Source organism: Equus quagga, chromosome 13, assembly GCF_021613505.1.
Source record: "Equus quagga isolate Etosha38 chromosome 13, UCLA_HA_Equagga_1.0, whole genome shotgun sequence".
NCBI lineage: Eukaryota > Metazoa > Chordata > Mammalia > Perissodactyla > Equidae > Equus > Equus quagga.
Window position 1 is genome coordinate 38,976,338 of NC_060279.1, and position 14,088 is coordinate 38,990,425.

Here is a 14,088-nt window from a genome sequence, read left to right on the forward strand (position 1 = left end):
CCCCATCAAGCTGCTGGTATCCACCACACCTTCTTTGCAAGTCTCTCCTCCCCACGGCCTCTTAACGTAGCCTGGCCACCACTGCCACGGGATCCCTCCCGTTCCCCGACCCTGGACGCGGCTCCACATCCACTGTCAACTCTTTCCCCTCACCTGCCCTCAGGCTGCTCCCTCTCCAGCGCCCCGCCCCGCCCCGCCCCTTCCCACCTGCTGGTCTGGGCCCTCCGCCTCCACACGGGCACCGCCCTCCTTTGAGATAACGTCTACGCGACCCTGATGCCCTTTTGAGCTACACCCTATTTTTCCTCTTTTCTGCCAAACTTGTAGAAAGAGCCGTCTCCGCCTAATGCCTCCGTTTCCTCTCCGCCCACTCCCTGCTGACCGCCTGCAGCCTGGCTTCTGGTCCCGCCCCGTGCGACGCCTCCTTGAAGGTCACGGATGCGCTGCCCTGCACAGGCTGCTCTTCAAGCCTCCGCTCTGAGCTCCCACTGCAGCTCGCCACACGGCCGCCCTCCTCGGCTTCCCCACCGGCACACGACAGTTGTAAATCCCACAACCCTGATGAAAACCAATTTTCCCCTAGAAAACTCTATTTCAGAAAAATGTATATTTATACCATCTTCTTTTAAAAGCAGCTTTTACCAATCTAAAGTCACTCTGTTGGCTTAGCAAAATAGAAATGCATTATGTATAACTCATTTTTCTCAGTGTTCATGTTTATACTGCGTTTAAATTCAAATTTTCTAATTTGCTTTACTTTTAAATATTTAATGTTTATTACACATGAATCTACAAGAAGCTGAGGAGCAAGCAATTTGTGAGAACAAGCAATATGTGCTTAGCATTTTCAGTTTATAAAGCACTTTCATGTAACTTATTCCATTTGATGCTTAAAACCACCCCATGAAGAAGAAATCCCCATTCTCAGAAGCATAAAATAAGGATCAGAGAGGATAAGTGACTTCCCTAAGATTACACAGCCAATCTAGAGTCAGGCTTTTAACCCTAGGCTTCTAACTTCAAATCCTACATTCTTTTCATTACATCATACAAAACCACAGCTTTCTTCTCTTCAGGTTTTACCATGATCAAAATAAAATAGGAAACTATGTAATATTTTTGTATCTTCTATAGTAGGTGTCAGATAACCACAGCCTTGGGCCAAATCCAGCCCACCACATTTTTTGTAAATAAAGTCTTATTGGAACACAGCCATGCACATTGGTTTGCTTACTGTCTGTGGCTGCTGTCATGCTAAAGTGGCAGAGTTGAATATTTGCAGCTGAGGCACACGGCCTGCAAAGCATAAAACATTTACCATCTGACCCTTTCCAGAAAATGTTTGCCAACCCTTATCCTAGAGCAATGGTTCTCAATTCTGACTGCAAAGGAAATTCAGCTGGTGTTACCTTTTTTTTTTCTAAGTATCGAGACAATGCCTGGCCCACCCCAGATGAGCAAAATCAGAATCTCTGCGGCTAGTATTCAAGCATCAATATTTTTTAAAAGCTCCCCCGATGATTTTAATATGCAGCCAAGGTCAAAAACTACTGTTCCATGGTATCAAGCAGCTTCAGGAAGCACTAGTTTTCAGACAAGGTGCTTGAGGGTGAGAGCAGAGAACCACCACCACCCACACACCCACACAAATACAACAAAAAGCCTGCCAGCACCTTCGCCTCCACGGGACCTCAATCAGTGTTACCTGTGAACTCATCCATCAGCAGGTTCCCTTATTGTGCATAGTTTTCATGAGGAACACCTAAAATCTGAAGGCATGCCCTGAGACTTTTTTTTCTCTCCCTTAATAGTTTGTTTCTTTAAAAAATTTTCAGTTGAGGGGCTGGCCCCGTGGCCCAGTGGTTAAGTTCGTGTGCTCTGCTGCAGGCGGCCCACTGTTTCCTTGGTTTGAATCCTGGGTGGGGACATGGCACTGCTCATCAAACCACGCTGAGGCAGCGTCCCACATGCCACAACTAGAAGGACCCACAATGAAGAATATACAACTATGTACTGGGGGGCTTTGGGGAGAAAAAGGTAAAAAATAAAATCTTTAAAAAAAAACGATGGAAAATGATTACACAAGGAAATAAACCACAACTTTAAAAAAAAAATTTTCAGTTGATCATCGATTTGACAGGTGGCTTGGTACATTAAGCTAAAATTGCCTCATGCCCCTGAGGGAATCTTTTACATCTCATTTTAAATAATGAAAATAATTGATTAGGATTTTCTAATTACAAAGCACTAAATGTTTATTAGAGAAAAGCTAAAAAGTACGAATCAGCAAACCCTACCCACCAACATAATCCCATAATCCTACTACGGAACATGAGCACTGCACATCTACTGTCAAGATTAAGGCAACACGTTGTACCTTTTGGCTCATAACGTATTTCACTTAACAATATATTCCTCTCAATCAATCATTAGCAAAAACATCATTTATGGGATCTCTAGCCTATTAGTGACGGCACCAGCATTTAGAGACCACTGGCTTCACGCCAGACAGGCAGAAGGTTACCGCAGTCACCTACGCGCTAAATAACGCCACACCCATCAGACTGGCAGCAACTGAGCAGCTGGACAACAAATGCTGCTGAGGATGGAGGAACCCCGCTGCTGCTGCTGCTGCTGGGAGTGGAGCTCACCCCCCCGGCCTGCTCAAGCTGTGAGTACCGTGTGGCCCTGATCCCACACCCAGGTACAGGTCCTAGAAGACACTCTCACGTGGGACACGGACACACGTACAAGCCGTTCACTGAAGCTCTGTTTAAAGTAGTAAAAACTGGGAAAATATTAGTTTGAACCACAGGAAACTGACATTTTTGCGGATTAAAAAATGGTCGAATACCAGCAATTTCATATGGTACAACCTAAGCATCTGCATGTCTATAGGCATGCATGTGCCATCATGGATACATTTTTGAAATGTAGAAAATGATAACAGTAAGCTACAAACACATACAGAAAAGAGAAAGGGACCAACGGCTGCCTCCCCAGCACCTGGGCTCCCGTCTTCCTAGGGCACAGCTGCACCCTGCGGTGACCAGTGACTGCGCCTTCCTCCAGATGGCCATTTCAAGCCCCACACTCTCCAACCACCTTTCCTGCTCATGCCTCTGGTTCTCCAGCTCCACTCTCTGGTCTGTGAGCCTTCCAACCCTGCCACTTTGCCAGCATCCTGCAAACTCCTGACTCTAGCCTGCCTCTCCTGCTACCCGTTCTGCCCAACCCCACCGCACCCCGTCCCTGCTTTCCTCTTTACCCAGCTTAGATGCCATGGTCTATCACTGCATCACCTCCTTCTGTAGACTGCTTCATGGCATTCCTGCCACATCTTCCTAATTATCAGATCCCCACTCTCCCAAACAGAACTACTGCAGACTACTTCCTACTCAACCCTCCCATACTCTCTTTCTATTCAGCTGATAACCCCAATTCTTATTTCACTGAGAGAAGCAACCAAAAGGGAACATCCACACCTCCCACCACATCAGTCAACGTCCCCGCATCCCAGCGTGCCCCCCTCTGCACGGAACACCTGTCTTTGCTCTGGATCCCCTCCCTCTCACATTCTCAAGGCCTCTGATGCTAAATTCTCTCCTCTCTCTCCTGCATCAACTCCCCTCTCCACTGCATGAGCATAAAAATGAGCTCTAATATCTGCTCTCTTAATACTTATAGACACACAACATCTTTGACCACACATCCTCCTCCCACTACCACCCTATTTTCCGATTCTCCTTTATTATAAAAATCCTTGAAAAGTTGTCTATACTGTCTTCACTTCCTCTTACTCAACAAATATTTAGTTAGTTAGTTAAGGTGCCTACCCTGTGCTAGAAAACATTTTAGGTGCAGGAAACAGAGCAGACAAAACCCCCTCGCCTCCTGAGACTTATCTTCTTTGGGGAAGACAGATAATCAATAAGATGAACAAGTAGTGTGCATGGTGAGTTCGACAGTGATAAGTGTCAAGGAGACGGAAGTCAGAGGAGACAGGAGTGGGGAGCTGTAATCTAGGGAGAACAGCCAGGCAGGCCCTTTGAGAAGGTGACATCTGAGTGAAGGAGGCTGACACCTAGGAGACGAGCATGCTAAGCAGAGGCAACAGCAAGTGCAAAGGCCCTAAGGCAGGGCTGAGGTCCAGCAAGGAGGCCAGTGAAGCTGAAATGGAGTGAGCAAGGGAGAGGACTCCGGTGATGCAGGCAGAGGGCTACAGGGGACCAGCTCCTGTGGGACCTCACGGGGACTCTGGCTCTTCCTGCGTGAGAAGGAAAACCACTGGCGGCTGCTGAGCAGAGGGGTGCCGAGATCTGCTTACGGTTTTATAGGATCCCTCCGGCTGCTGTGTTAAGACTAGACTGAAGGGGAGCAAGGCCAGAAGGGAAACAAACAGGCCACTGCAGTGACCCAGGCAAGAGGACGGTGGCTTGGATCAGGGCATGAGCAGTGGGCATGATGGGAAGTGCTCAGATTCTGGATGTATTTAACTTTTTGTTATAAAAAATTCCAAACACCCATACAAGTAGAGAGTACAAACTTTCCCACAAACCCATCACCAAGCTTCAAGAACCAACCACCTTTTGCCATCACTGTTTCATCTCCCTCTCCACCCTTGTTTGCTAGAGTGTTTCAAAGCAAATCCCAGGTATCGTTGTCACATTTCACCCTTCAATACTTTACACCTGAGAAAAGGACATTTCCCTACTTAGATGGAATGCTGTTATCAAAGTAAGAAAATTAACAATAATTTCTTATCAACTAATGGGCAGATTTCACCAACTGTCTCAAAAATCTCTTTTCAGGGTTGTTTTGTCCAAACAGGATCAAAACGAGGTCAATTCATTAAATTTGGCTGTCAATTCTCTTAAGTCTCCTCCAAATCTCTTTAAATCTCTATCAGATCCCCTACTGTCATTTTTCCATGACTTTGACTTGTTATACAAACCAGGTCAGCTGTCCGGCAGACAAGAGTCCTGCTTCCTTCTGCTCGCATTGAACTCGACCTCCCCACTATTTCCTTTAGACTGGAGACTAGCCATAGGCATTCCAGATATACGCTATTCTTTACTTAGTTTTTGGTTAGAGTATTTTATAAATGGTGTGATCTTCTTCATAACACTGTATCAGTTTAGGGGGCTTGTATCTGCTTGCTTCACTTTTAGCGATGCTAAAATTAATCAGTAAATTCAGATGGTGACAGCCTGTGCCATCTACTGTAAAACTGTCCATGAATTTTTTACCTAATGAATTCACCATTCTCTGATAACCACTGTCTGAAACAGGTATTTTATTGTGGCTTGCAAAATGATGATTTTAGGAGGCCGGCCCCATGGCTGAGTGGTGAAGTTCACACGCTCTGCTTCGGTGGCCCAGGGTTTAGCTGGTTCAGATCCTGGGCGCGGACATGGCACCGCTCATCAGGCCATGCTGAGGCGGCATCCCACATGCCACAACTAGAAGGACCCACAACTAAAAATACACAACTATGTACAGGGGGCTTTGGGAGAAACAGGAAAAATAAAATATAAAAAGAAAAAATGATGATTTTATAATTCTATAATTTGTTCTGCATTTATGAGCTAGAGTTCGTCTGTAAAGAACTTTCTCTCATCTACTAGGGTCATTTGTTTGCCCTGAAATAGTGCTTGCATTAGAAAAGCAGGATAAATACTTATTCTTTCCCTTTAATTATCAAGTTATATATAATGACCTTCTATCTTTCTACTTTCAGTTGTGTCCAGTGAGTTTTCTTTCTTTCTCCTTTCTTTAGGGATCATTACAAATTATTGCTTTTCTAAAATCACCCTTGACGTCTGTTTTTTTATTTTATTTTTTGAGGAAGATTAGCCCTGAGCTAACATCTGCTGCCAATCCTCCTCTTTTTGCTGAGGAAGACTGGCCCGGAGCGAACATCCGTGCCCACCTTCCTCTACTTTATATGTGGGACGCCTGCCACAGCATGGCCTGACAAGCAGTGCCATGTCCACACCCGGGATCCAAACCAGCGAACCCCAGGCCGCCGAAGCAGAACGTGCAACCTTAACCGCTGCGCCACTGGGCCAGCCCAGGGAGTGGGTTTTTTAAACACATAATTTTGATTCCTTTAATTATGAAAACACTTATGTATTTCTAAAGTCAAAACAATGGGGTAAATTCAGAAGTTATTCTTCCATCTTCTTTCTATCCTTTTTCCCTTCCCTCCCCGATAAGTAACTATTCTTATTCCTTTACATCTTTCTAATGTTTATTTTTTTATTTTTTTTTTTTAAAGATTTTATTTTTTCCTTTTTCTCCCCAAAGCCCCCGGTACATAGTTGTATATTCTTCGTTGTGGGTCCTTCTAGTTGTGGCATGTGGGACGCTGCCTCAGCGTGGTTTGATGAGCAGTGCCATGTCCACGCCCAGGATTCGAGCCAACGAAACACTGGGCCGCCTGCAGCGGAGCGCGCGAACTTAACCACTCGGCCACGGGGCCAGCCCCTCTAATGTTTATTTTTGCAAATTTAAAGTGAGATTCTATTCTCTTCCTCCCTTCTGATACTAAAGATTGTTTTATTCTAGGTACATTTTTAAGGTAGAGCCAAAATTACCTACCAACAGATTGAATGTGCAGTGTGAGAAAAATGTGAGGTATAAGATGAGGATATTTCTCAGATTTGGGGCCTGAGAAAAATGGTGTTGCCATTTACAGAGATGGGGAAGACTGGGAGGCGCAGGCTTAGGGGATGACCAGGGGCTCGGTTCCAGACCATTAAGTTTGAAATGCCTATTAGTTACCCAAGTAGAGCCAGTGGATAGGCAACTGAGTACACAAGTTTAGAGTTCAGAGGAAAGGTACACGCTGGGAATGCAGATGATAACTGAAGTCAGGTTTTCTATTGCGACAATCGTAAACCTGCATTAGTGAAACTTTTCTTTTTTTTTTTTTTTCCAATTCTTATGTCTTTCTTTTTCCTCGCATAACGGCACTGACCAAAACCACCAGTATAACGTTGGCCGAAATAGCAATAGCTGGTATCCACATCTTGTTCCTGATCTCAAAGGGAGAGCTATCAAAGTTGTGTCACCAAGTATTACATTTGCTGTACCATGGTTAAGTCCTTAATCCAACTAGAAACCGTTTGGTGTAGGTTATAAGGTAAAGCTCCAATTCCACTTCATCTGTAAGGGTACAAAATGCCTCAGAACCAGTTTATTGAATACTCCCTTCTTTCCCAACTGATCTGCAATGCCACCTGGTTTTTATACACAGCCACCAAGTGTTCATATATGTGTCGGTCTGTTTCTGGGCTTTCCATTCCGTTCCATGTGTCAGCCGTCTAGCACTGCACCCACATGAAGGTCGTCATTACTCCAGTGAGTTTGCCTTCCTCTCTGTCTCCCTCACTCTTCTTCAGAAAGGTGCTGTTCTATCCCACGTAAATTTTAGAATCAGCTTGTCAAGTTTTTTGGAAAACCCTTGGGTATTTCGATCACAATGGCAATCTATGTATCAATTTAAGGATCATAAAACTGAATCTTCTTATCCAGCTATTTGGGTCTTCCTTAATATCTTTCAATAAAGCCTCAATTTTCTGTATATATGTCTTGCACAACTTTTATTAGATTTAGTTCTAGCTCCTTGTATTTTTGGTTCCTTATATAGAAATACAATTGACTTTTGTATATTTATCTTATACTCAGCCACCCCACTAATTCTCAATAATTCTAACAAGTCCCAGATTCTCTTAAGCTTTCAACTTAGACAATCCTCTTCAAATAATGACAGTTTTGATTTTTTCCTTTCCATTCTTACATCTTTTCTTTTTATTTTCTCACTTGCTCTGCGTAAGTCCTCTCATAAAATGTTAAACAGAAGAGGTGTAGAGGTATTCATGTCTTGTTCTTGATTTTACAATACTTCCGTTTCCAAAATGATAATGTTTTCTGTACATTTTTTGTAGATATGCTTTATCAGATTTAGCAAGTTTCCTCTACTCACAGTTTAAGTGTTTTTTCATGAACTGCGTTTTTAACTTTATCAAAGGTTAATTTTTAACTTGAAGGTACACAGACCATGCAGGTAATATGAGTTTATACCCAATTCACGTGAAATCAGGCCTATTGTTACGCTTTTGGGGAGACTGCTAGTCCTACCAGCCCCAGATCCAGCCAAGACAGATTAGCTTCCTCAACACCACCCTGGACGGTGAGCAAAGTTCTTGTGGTTCACACTTTCACTGAAGGCCCAGCCCTTCAAGGATCCTGCTTTTGCAGTGGTGTCAGTTACCACGCCCCTCGTCACACAGGCCCAGAGAGTCAGCTCCTGTCCCCATATGGCTGTGACAGTCTAAGCCCTTCGGTTTTTGAGGCAGGCAGACACCCTAGGGCATCAGCCATGCCCTTCTGGTTTTCAGTTACTACTTATTTTGGGCCCTCTTAATTTTCCTTACTTTCTTAGGTCTCAGCTATGTATTTAAAAGTGGTATTTCTTATATTTCAGCTCCTATTTCCAAGTTTTTTCTTGTGAGACAGTTTTCCGGTTATCCAATCTATCATAATTAGTTAGTTAATCTATCATTTGGCATCATGTAGGTTACCTGTATACTCAGCAAGAAGAGTTTCAGAAAACCAGGGAGGGTAGAAAGCAAATTAGTGGGTTCAAGAGTAAGTGAGTGATCAATTTCAAAAGTCACTACAAAGCTACAGTAAGCAAATGTGGTACTGGTATAAGGATAGACACACACATCAATGGAACAGAATGAGAGCCGGAAATAAACTGCTACATTTATAGCCAAATGATTTTCAACAAGGATGCCAACATAATTCAATGGGGAAAGAATAATCTTTTTAACAAATGATGCTGGAACAACTGGATATCCACATGCAAAAGAATGAGGTTGACCCCTACCTCACACCATACACAAGAACAAATTCAAAAAGGATCATAGACCTACATATAAGAGTTAAAACTATAAAACTCTCAGAAGAAAACATAACTGTAAATCTTTGCGACCTCGGTTTAGGCAATGGATTCTTAGATATGACACCTAAAGAACAAGCAACCAAAGGAAAATAGAAAACTGGAATTCATTAAAATTAAAAACTTTTACATATCAAAGAATACTATAAAGAAAGTAAAAATACAAATGATGGGAGAAAATATTTGCAAATCATAAGAGATTTGTATCTAGACTATATAAAGAACTCTTACAACTCAATAATAAAAAGACAAACCAATTTAAAAATGGGCAAAGGATTTGAATAGATGTTTCTCCAAAGAAGACATACAAATGGCCAATAAGCACATCAAAAGATGCTTATTAGTTATTAAGAAAATGCAAATCAAAACCACAACGAGATACCACTTCATAGCCACTAGATGGCTATAATCAAAAAGATGCACAATAACAGGTTTAGGAGAGGAAGTGGAGAAACTGGAATCCTCATACATTGCTATGTGAATGTAAAATGGTACAACTGTTTTGGAAAACAGTTTGGCAAAGAGTTATCATATGACCCAATAATGCCATTCTTAGGTATATACCCTAGACAACTGGAACATATGTTTACATAAAAACATGTACACCAACGTTCAGGGCAACATCATTCCTAATAGCCAAAAAGCAGAAACAACCCAAATGTCCATTAAATGACGAATAAACAAATTCTGGTATAGCCATATAATGAAATGTTACTCGGCCATAAAAAAGAACGAAGTACTGAGACATGCTATAACATGGATGAACCCTGAAAACATTATGCTAAGTGAAAGAAAACACAAGTGTCACATGTTGTATGATTTCATTTATATGCAATGTCCAGAATAGGAAAATCCACAGAAATAGAAAGTAGATCAGTGGTTGCTAAGGGCTGGGAGGAAGAGGGAAGGAGGAGAAACTGCTAACGGGTATGAGGTCTATTTTGGGGGTGTTAAAAATGTTTTGGAATTAGTGGTGATAGTTGCACAACCTTGTGAATATACTAAAAACCACTGAATTGTACACTTTTAAATACAGAATTTTATCTCAATTAAAAAAGAAATGTTAGTACAATGAAAAGTAAAAAATAATAACGCTGGCTACTGTTATTGCTGTGAGTAATAAACCATCCTTCATCTTTGATCCAAGACTTTCATCTTCCACCAAGTACCATGAAACTGCTGCAGGCTGATTCGTTGGTTTGCAAGTAGGGAGAAGTCTCACTCACTTCACAGTTCTTGACAGGACATTAATGTTGTAATCAGAAATCCTTTTTAAAACCCTACACCTTTAGCTCACGTCTTTTCTCTGAGGATGGTCTGAGTTTGTTAAGTTGACAGAAAGCACTGAGGGGAAGGCTGCTGCTTTCCTGTGAAGGGTACAAGGACCAATGGTCACCAAGACCACTGTGTGGGATGGCGCGGCCAAGCAAGCCCCGGGTGCTGGGCTTTGAAATGGGGTCTACCAGACAGAGGTGGCAGAGCATCTCGGTACCTGCCTCCCCCAGACCACTGCAAGAACCGCCCACAGTGGCGCCTGTCCTCGTTTCACTGGCAAGTTACAGGTTGTACCAGCCTGCCACGAACGGGAAGCGGAATCAGCCCTAATACTCTCTTTTATCAGGCGCCAAGAGTCCCCCAACCCGCCCCTTTGATTATGATTTTATCTATTGGGTCAAAATGAAGTACCTCATTCTCTCTGCTCCAATACCATTTTCTCCTCTGTCAGATAAGAACATAATAGGTCCATCTTTATGATACGGAGTTATTTACATGTCTTATTGATGATGTGGTTTGCTACTTGGGGGCAACTGGACATGGACTCAACTCCCGGCTGGCGCTCACTAGGTCTGTGTACTCAGCTGAGGGAGTCAACCTCTTAGAGCCTCGGCTGCCTCATCTCCAGGGTGGAGACACCACCCACCACCCAGAGTTATTATAAAAATTTAATAAAACCACACTAATGAAGCATTTACCCTATTTCCTGGAGCATGCTTGATCATTAAAACATAGTAATAAGTGTTGTAAAAGGAATAAGGTACAGGTTGAGCAGAGAAAATTGAGTTTAACTGATTGGCATAAGGGCAGAGAGACCAGGAAATGTTTGAAAGACATTTGGCATGCAGCAGGGGCTCCCCAAGGGTTAGTTGGCTAGTTTCTCTCATCTTTCTTCCAAGACTGAGCTCCTTGAGTGCAAGGACTAGGTTATTTCTCTTTAAGCATGCTGAGCTCCAAGCATATCATTTTGCATACAGTAGATGCTCAAAAAAAAAAGTCAGAGGATGCTTCCATCCAGATTACACTTCCATTTTCCTTTCATCTGTACTTCAAATGCGTTTATTACAAATTTTAAGTACTTACGTTGTTCTATAATTATTTCAGCTTTGTTGGTCTGGCCTCCCCAGACAGACAGGAGGATTCCTGGGGTCAAAAATACTATGGTTTACCTTCTACTCTCTAAGTACACAGCCGACTGACTCAACTGGTTCATTTCAAACTGAAATGGGTGCAGTTTTTTGGCTGAAACCTGACTGCTCCCTATGATCAAAGGATCGACAGGTGAACCCTAATACAGCCCATTCTTAAAAAGAAGCTGCCTCACTGCAGCCCCTCCATCCAGCCAAAGCCGTAAGTAGGGGGACCACCCATCCAGGGGTCACACGGGACAAGTGGGGGACCAACCATGCAGGATGCACAGCTTTCAGTGCTAAAACCCTGCAAGTGCAAGGCAAACTGTGACAAGCTGGTCAGCCTAGTCACCAACTAGTGACTGCTTGCACATTTATAGCTCTAAAATATCTTTAAAACTGGTAAAATTAAGTTATTGACAGATTAGTAAGTCATATGGGGGAGACCAAAGAAAAACGGCAGCGGTTCACAGAAAGTGAAGAATACCTCAGAGATATCCAGCGGAAGATTGCCAACATACACCTCTGTCTCCCTTTTCTTGACTCCTAAGAAGAAAAATAGCATAAAAAGGCAGGCACACGGTTAGGAGATTCAGAGGAGTTAGAACATGTGATAAGTGACACATTTTCTTCAATTTTAAAACATACCCACACACACCCCCCTACAAACACTGCTCCCCTCGTGAACAGTGAACGGTTATACAGTGCTTGATCATTCAGCAAATCCTAAGGCTATGGCAGTGGTCCAGTGTTACGCGTTGGCTGTGGTTATCACTGCCTCCAAGGCAGGAGCTCATTCTGAGGGGGACAGAGTCATCAGCACACCAGGAATCCAGCACTGTCAATGAGGCAGTATGAAGAGTTCCGGGACCAACAGGGGTTGGGTTTCTGAGTAAACATTAAGCTGAAGGAGGGAAGGAAGGGCATGTAGGGCAGGAGGGAGGCTGAAGGGAATCCAGGCCGAGGGAACAGCACACACAAAGGCATGGAGATATAAAAAGGCGTGGCATGTTGGGGAAATTGCATGTAGTCGGGAATGGCTAGACTGCAGGCTGCACGTGTGTGTGTGGTGAGAGAGGAGGCAAGACAGGCAGGCAAGGCCAAATGACGAAACTCCAGTGGCTGTGAGGAGTGGGTGAAGGGTTTTAAACAGCGAGCTGACATCGACATAGCTGGGTTTTAGAAAGATCGCCTTGGAGATGGTGGAGGGTGAAATGGAAGAAGGAAAGAATTGAAGAGAAGCATGGAGTTAGGAGCAGCTAAGGCATCAGGGACTGAGGGCCTGCACTGTGGCAGTGCCAGGGGGACACATGGAGCAAGAGCAGAACCCAGGGGGATCCCAGGTTTCACAACTAAACAGAAACTGAGGAGATTAACCAGGATGCAGGTTACAGATCGAGGTCCCAGCACCAACCAACCCCTCAAGCCAACTCACTCGGAGATTTCTGCTCCTCCAACACTCCATTCTTCCTGAATAGTTTAGCAGAGGGTCGGAAGTCACTGCTGCTCCAGGACCTGTCAAACACATATCTCAGTATTGCACCTGCTAAGGCCAAACTCCAACAAAAGGGTATAAGAAGCAGGGCTCCCCCCGACGGCTCCCCACCTAAGCCTCCATGCTGGGGGTAACTGCTAAGCCCTGGGCCTGGGGAGGCAGGCACAGGAGAAAGAGGGCTGCCTGGTGGAAGGAGGCGTGTTTATCAGAAAAAGGAAGCGACTTACATGCTGCAGTTTCTTCCAGCAGGATCTCCTGCAAAACCCAACCAGCACAGTTAGAGGAATGCCAGGATAACTCCCCATCACATAACTACTGAAGAGGTACTGTGGCAGGCAAAACAATGGCCCCCCAAAGTGGTCCACGTCCTACTTCCCAGAACCTATTAAAGATTCTGGGGGCTGGCCCCATGGCATAGTGGTTAAGTTTGGCAAACTCTGCTTCAGTGGCCTGGGTTCACGGATTCCGATCCCAGGCACGGACCTACATTACTCGTCAGCCACTGTGGTGGTGACCCACATATAAAATAGAGGAAGACTGGCAACAGATGTTAGCACGGTGAATCCTCAGCAAAAAAAAAAAAAAAGATTGTGGTCACCAATTCCAGTGCAGGGGGCAGCTTTTCCACACCACCAAGCAGTGCTCCAGATACCAGGTGGGTGTCCCACAACTTAATTCTGACACTTTCTACCCCAGAGATAGCATCAGTTTCCATAGGCTAAGGGCTCAGTCCCACAGGACTGTCCCCTACCACTTCAGATGCCAATCACATGCAAGCCCAAGTTGTCACCTGTGCTTCAGACTGACCAGCCATAAACCGGAGGTTCCCAGGACCCCATCCTTGACTTCAATCAATTTGTTAGAGCAGCTCACCATCTCAGGGCAACAATTTTACTCACTAAATTACCAGTTTATTATAAAAGGATATACCTCAGGAACAGCCAGATGGAAGAGATGCACAGGGAAAGGTAAGGGCAAAGAGCACAGAGCTTCCAGGGCTGGCCTGGTGGCACAGCGGTTAAGTTCACACGTTCCACTTCGGTGGCCCGGGGTTCGCCAGTTCAGAGTCTGGATACAGACATACACACCGCTTATCAAGCCATGCTGTGGCAGGCGTCCCACGTATAGAAGAAGATGGGCACAGATGTTAGCTCAGAGCCAGTCTTCCTTAGCAAAAAGAGGAAGATTGGCAGCAGATGTTAGCTCAGGGCTAATAT

At 44.2% G+C, this 14,088-nt stretch overlaps 1 protein-coding gene across 2 annotated transcripts in view; it reads right to left on the reverse strand.

Moving 5' to 3' along the window:
- Positions 1-14,088, reverse strand: part of TDRD10 (tudor domain containing 10) — a 47,217-nt gene that overhangs the window by 27,954 nt on the left and 5,175 nt on the right. For both annotated transcript variants that reach the window (XM_046681490.1, XM_046681489.1), the window contains exons 2-4: positions 13,099-13,126; positions 12,812-12,891; positions 11,864-11,922 (exon numbers count right to left, since the gene is read on the reverse strand). In XM_046681490.1, coding sequence (XP_046537446.1) covers positions 11,864-11,922; positions 12,812-12,891; positions 13,099-13,100 — 141 coding nt within the window. In that variant the 5' untranslated portion in view covers positions 13,101-13,126. The remainder of the gene's footprint in view (positions 1-11,863; positions 11,923-12,811; positions 12,892-13,098; positions 13,127-14,088) is intronic.